A 5,701-nucleotide genomic window follows, 5' to 3' on the forward strand; every position below is an offset into this window, starting at 1 on the left:
TATATATATATCTCTGTCTCACTCTATCTTCCTCTCTCTTGTTCTCTCTTTCTCTCTGTCTCTCTGTTTTGCTCTCTCTCTTTTTCTGTCTCTCCCCATCACGCTCTCTTTCTCTCTCTCGCTGTCTCTTCCCCTTGCGGTCTCTCTGTCCCTCTCTCCTTTGCTCTCTCTCTCTCCAAATGCTGAGTTTCACCAGCACTTTCTGTTTTGATTTGAGCCCCACTTAATCCCTCCCCCCATACCCCTCAATCTCTTTTGCCCCAAGAACTATATCGAGCTCCTTTTTGACAACATTCAACATTTTGGCCTCAACTGCTTTCTATGGCAGAGAATTCCACAGGCTCCTCACTTTCTGGGTGAAGACATTTCTCCCCATCTCAGTCCAGAAAGGTGTACTCTAGAATCCCTAGATGGTGACCCCCTGGTTCTCTGCACCCCCAGCTATCAGGAACTGCCTTCCTGTGTTTACCTTCTCTATTCCTGTTCAAATTTTATAGGTTTCAGGGAGATTCCTTCCTCATTCCTCTCAACTCCAGGGAGTATAGTCCGAACCGATCCCCTTGCTTCCTCTATGTCGGTCCCACCATCCCAGGAATTCATCTGGGAAACCTTTCACAGCCAGTTCATCCTTTCTCAGATAGGGGTTTGGAGGGGGTGACAGAGATAGGGAGGGGGTGTAGGGGTTTGGAGGGGGTTACAGAGATAGGGAGGGGGTGTAGGGGCCGGAGGGGGTTACAGAGATAGGGAGGGGGTGTAGGGGCTGGAGGAGATTTTGAGGAAGGCCTGAGTTTGGTGGCGACTGAGTGGGAATTGTCACGATGAAACCCCCTGGAAGTGGGGAGGCCTATGGCCTGATCCTTGACCATCGCCCTTTGCTGTCCCTGGGCCGGTCACTGACCTTACCTTCCGCTCGACCTCTATCAAACGGTCGCTGCTCACTTCCCTCAGCGACTCCCGGCGTTCCACCTTGGCCTCCAACGGCACCTGGCCCTCCATCACCGTAGCAACCATCCTGCCCACCGATTCCTCCATCTGCTCTGACTGATCCAGCTCCCGCTTTAACTGGGCAGGACAGAGAGAGAGGGGGAGATGACGGGTAATGGCACTCACAAAGGGGTATTCTGAGGAGGGCCTGGGGGTTTGGGAACATGGAGCAGATTCAAACAGCTGTCCCCCCAGTGCAACCATTGATAGGACGGCCAGGAGGCCTGGTGAAGCCTGGGTGACTGCAGGCCAACAAACCCAGCAACTGAGAGAGATTACACTGGGAAGCCTCGGCTATAGGCCAAGAAATCCAGAGATCGAGAGGGACTAGGCCGGGAGCCCTAGGCTATAGGCCAAGAAATCCAGAGATCGAGAGGGACTAGGCGGGGAGGCCTAGACTATAGGCCGTGAGGCTTGGAGTGGCCTGGGTGATCGTAGACCGAGAAACCCAGCGGTCAAATTGCACATGGCTGGGAGGCTTGTGTCTAGGCAGGAGAGAGGCCTACTTGGAGTAGGCCAAGCTCCAAGCCTGAAAGTGTCCTGAGAGAGCTCCCAACACCCACCCCCTCTCACATACTGGGCCATTCCCAATATGAGCCAAGATAAGCCCGATGGACCAAATTGCACAGGGCGCCCTGGTGCCAAGGGGGCGAGCGTAGAGTGACAGGGAGAGCTGCTTGGGGTGGGGGGAGGGTGGGGCGAGGGGGAGGAAGTGAAGGAGGACTAGGGGGCATGGTTCTCAACATCGGGAAAGCTCCCGCTACTACCCACTCACCTCCCTGAGCTGGTCACTGAGCTCCTGGTTTCGTTTCCCAGCATCCTCTAGCTGGCTCCTCAGGCTGGCGATGTGAGTCTCCCGGATCATCAGAGTGTCCTTAAAAACTGAGTCCAACTTCTCCTCCAACAACCGGTAACTACTGAAAGGGAGGGGGGTGGGGAGGATGGGGTTGGGGGGGAAACGGAAGGGAAACAAGAGGGGGTGAAGGAGAGACGGGGAGAGGGAGAAAGGGGTAAATGGCGGGGGTAAGAGAGTGGGAGAGGGATAAGCAGGGGAGGAGGAGAGGGGGTAGTGAGGAGGCACAGGGGGTAGGGGGATACAATGAGGCATGAGAGGGGGTCAGGGGTAAACAAGAGGGATGGATGGGGAGAGAGAAAGAGATATGATCATGGTTGTTCCCAAATGAAGCTCATACGAGGAAAAGGACTGGGAGGGACTGGGAAGGAGGTGAGAGCTCTGACATGGAGTGTTGGGCAGTGGGGCATTCAGATTCCTCCCAGTCCCCTCTGGTCCTCTCTCCTCTCCCTCCTCAGGGTCTCCTTTCCACCCTGACAGCCTCTGTCTCCCTGAGGGAGAGATGCTGATACAGTGGGCGAGGGCCCAGTCTCAGTGGGTGAAGGCCCAGGCCCAGTGAAGGTCCAAGCCCAGTGGGTGAGCCTGGTACAGTGATCACCTACCTGTCCTGGCCTGCAGGCAACACTTGGCCCTGTTCAATGCCCATCCGTTCCAGCTTGTGACTCAGACTGTCCAGTTGGTTGCTGAGCTCCTGTGCCCTCAGTTTCTCACTCATTAGCTCCTGTGGTGACAAGGTCAAAGGTTAATGGGGTTAGGAGGTTTGGGGGTGCAGTGGTGGGAAGCATACACTCAGCAGCCTGAGGCCTGCAGGAGACACTTGAACACAAGCACCAAGTGTACAGACAAAGTGCTGGGAGTTTTGACCCCTCTCCTGACTTCCAGGGTGGGATACTGCGAAACCCTCACCCCCAGCTAGGCCCCAACCCTCTCGGTACGGGGGGGTAGGCCTCAGGCTTCACAAAAGTGTCATCGTCACCAGTCACTCCCTCTCACACCTTCACCCTCAGGGGGCTGGGAGCAGAGGGGTTGGGGAGGGTGGGGGTGGAGGAGGACAAAAACAGGCTGTTCAACCTCTTTGTGCCTGCTACCCCATTCTACACGACCATGGCTGACGTTCTCCCTTCGCGCCGCTTTCACTGCACCTTCCCTTGATACCTTTAATCCCTAGAAACCTCTCAATCTCCATCTTGATCATTCTCAGCGACTGAGCCTCCACTGTCCCCTGGGGGAGAGGATTCTAAAGGTCTCCCACCTTCCGAGTGAAGACCCAAAATGGATGACCCTTTATCCTGGGGGTGCATGTGTCCCCATCAAGCCCAGGCCTACACCCCAGCCAAAGCGGGAAGAGAGACCTCCTGCCTGTATCCCCCACCGTCGAGAGTGAGGGTCCTTTATTTTTCAATCAGGTCACCTCTTGATCTTCTAAACCCTCCGGAGAATACAGGGACAGTCCCAAAATCCCAGAGATCAGGCCAGTGGCCCTCCCCCTACGTAGAGTACACCCTTCCTCAGGTACGTTGGAGGGGGCGGTGGGGAGATCCTCATGGAGGCCTACTCCTGGAGGACTGGCCAAGGAGACCATCACCATGGAGACGCTCCTAGTTCCCCACGGCCTACTCTATCCCAGCTCAGGTTGTCCTTGGAGAGGCCTTTAGAAAGACAGAGAGAGAGGGAGAGAGAGAGATAGGCACCTCGGGGTGGCTTGAAGGGGTGATAGTTCCCCCCCAACTCCATTTCAAATTACCCCAAACCAGTGGGTTGATGAATTGTTTGAATTATTGACCATGGGTGATTTGGTAGAGGTTATAATGTTTAAAACAATAAGATGGGCCAAATGGTAAAGATTGTGGTTAAAGCAAAAACCCATCTGGTTCACTAATGCCCCTCTAAGGGGTGGAAATCTGCTCTCCTTACCCGGTCTGGGCCTCCACGTGACTCCTGACCCACAGTGACGCGACTCTTGAGAGTCGCGTTGTGCCGAAGGGGCCATCTTGGATGGCCCTAGTGCGTTCCAAGGGGCAGTTAGAGACGGGCAACAAAAGCTGGGGGGTGTGGGGGTCAGGGGTATTTCGCGGAGGTGACTTACCTCGCGAAGACTGGAGGCTTCCCTCTTGTTGACAGCCAGCTGCTGTCGGAGCTCAGTGTTCTCGGTTTCCATGTCCCTCAGGCTGTCCCGGGCCTCCTGGGCCCAGCTGATCTCCTGCAGGAGGCGTCGGTTCTCCAGCTCCAGCCCGGCCGCCTTCAGGCTGTGCTCGTCCAGGGACGCATCGCGTGTCTCAGCCTGCTGCCTGAGGCGCCGGTTCTCCTTGGCCAGTTGCCTCTTCTCCCTGTCGGCCTGCTCCAGCTCCTGCGCCACGGCCTGGTGGGCCTGCTCCCACTGGCCTCTCGCCGCCCGCTGCTCCTCCAGCTCCCGCTGCCGGCTCTGAGCCTCCACTTCCATCTCCTCGACCTCTTTCTCCATCTCCGAGAGATGCCTCTTGGCGGTCTCCAGGCTCCGGGACAGCTGCTGGCGCTCCGACTGGGAGGCCTGGTAGGCCGAAGCCTGTTCCTCAGCCCTCGAGAGAGCGGCCTTCAGCTGAGCGGCCTCCCTGCGCAGACGGTCTCTCTCCTTCTCCAGCTCCCGGTTCTCAGCCTCGGCCTGGTTGAGGGCTGCTCTCTCTGCCTCCCTCAACTGGAGGCTCTCCTCCTCAGAACGGGCCCTCTCCAGCTCCGAAGCCTCCAGCCTCACGGTCAGGCTCTCCAGGCTCTGACGCAGCCTTCCGTTCTCGGCCTGCAAGCCCGACAACGTCTCCTCCAGCACGGGGAGCCTCCCCAGGCTCGTTTCCAACTCCAGGCCCCGCTTTCGGAGCTCCTCATTGAGTCGACGGATGCAGCCTAGCTCCCGGCTCAGCTCCTCGGCCTTCTCAGCCTCGGCCCGGCTCTGCTCCAGCTCGCGAAGGGCCTGGTTCTTCTCAGAGGCCAGGGCGCTCTGCTTCAGACCGGCCTCCGCCATGGCCTGGTGCAGGATCTCGTTCTCCTTCTCGATGTCCTTGACCCTGGCCTCGGAGCTGACCCGTGACCTCTGCCTCAGGGTGTCTGCGGTCTGCCTCAGGTGATCCACCTCCAGCCGCAACTCCTCCACCTGCAACAACGACGGCAAGTGGTCGGCCAGGAGTTACCACGACAACGACCCTCCACCCACCAGCACCGTGGAGGGTCAGGGCCGAGGGAGCGGGCACTGTCGGAGAGTCAGCGCCACACTGTCGGAGGGTCAGTGCTGAGGGAGCGCCGCACTGTCGGAGGGTCAGGGCTGAGGGAGCGCCGCACTGCCGGAGGGTCAGTGCTGAGGGAGTGCCACACTGCCGGAGGGTCAGTGCTGAGGGAGTGGGCACTGTCGGAGGGTCAGTGCTGAGGGAGCGGGCACTGTCGGAGGGTCAGTGCTGAGGGAGAGCCGCACTGTCGGAGGGTCAGCGCTGAGGGAGCGGGCACTGTCGGAGGGTCAGCGCTGAGGGAGAGCCGCACTGTCGGAGGGTCAGCGCTGAGGGAGCGGGCACTGTCGGAGGGTCAGTGCTGAGGGTGGAGGTACCTCTCGTTCACAGTTCTCCTTCAGAATCTGCATCGTTTTCTCCATCCTGTTCTTCTCCATCATGAGGTCATTGGTCACTCCCTCAATATTCCGACTGTTCTCTTTCTCCTCGTCAACTTGACCTCGCAGCCTTTCAATCTAAAACATGGAGACACAGTGAGAGAGGGTGTGTGTGTCTGTCTGTGTGGGAGTCTATACCCCAGTGAGAGAGAGAGTGTGTGTGTGTGTGTGTGTGTGTGTCTGTACCCCAGTGAGAGTGTGTGTGTGTGAGAGAGAGAGACCCCGTACCCCAGTGAGAG

General features: G+C 58.0%; 1 protein-coding gene across 1 annotated transcript in view; it reads right to left on the minus strand.

Annotated features, from left to right (window-relative positions):
• Positions 1 to 5,535, minus strand: part of LOC125481990 (girdin-like) — a gene marked incomplete at its 3' end in the record, with an annotated part of 10,002 nt that extends 4,467 nt beyond the window's left edge. The window contains exons 1-5 of the mRNA XM_048593954.1: positions 5,403 to 5,535; positions 3,924 to 4,958; positions 2,440 to 2,558; positions 1,760 to 1,901; positions 904 to 1,062 (exon numbers count right to left, since the gene is read on the minus strand). Coding sequence (XP_048449911.1) covers positions 904 to 1,062; positions 1,760 to 1,901; positions 2,440 to 2,558; positions 3,924 to 4,958; positions 5,403 to 5,465 — 1,518 coding nt within the window. The remainder of the gene's footprint in view (positions 1 to 903; positions 1,063 to 1,759; positions 1,902 to 2,439; positions 2,559 to 3,923; positions 4,959 to 5,402) is intronic.
• Between the last annotated feature and the right edge of the window lie 166 nt (positions 5,536 to 5,701).

This window comes from Rhincodon typus, unplaced genomic scaffold, assembly GCF_021869965.1.
Source record: "Rhincodon typus isolate 14 unplaced genomic scaffold, sRhiTyp1.1 hic_rhity00004816, whole genome shotgun sequence".
Lineage (NCBI taxonomy): Eukaryota > Metazoa > Chordata > Chondrichthyes > Orectolobiformes > Rhincodontidae > Rhincodon > Rhincodon typus.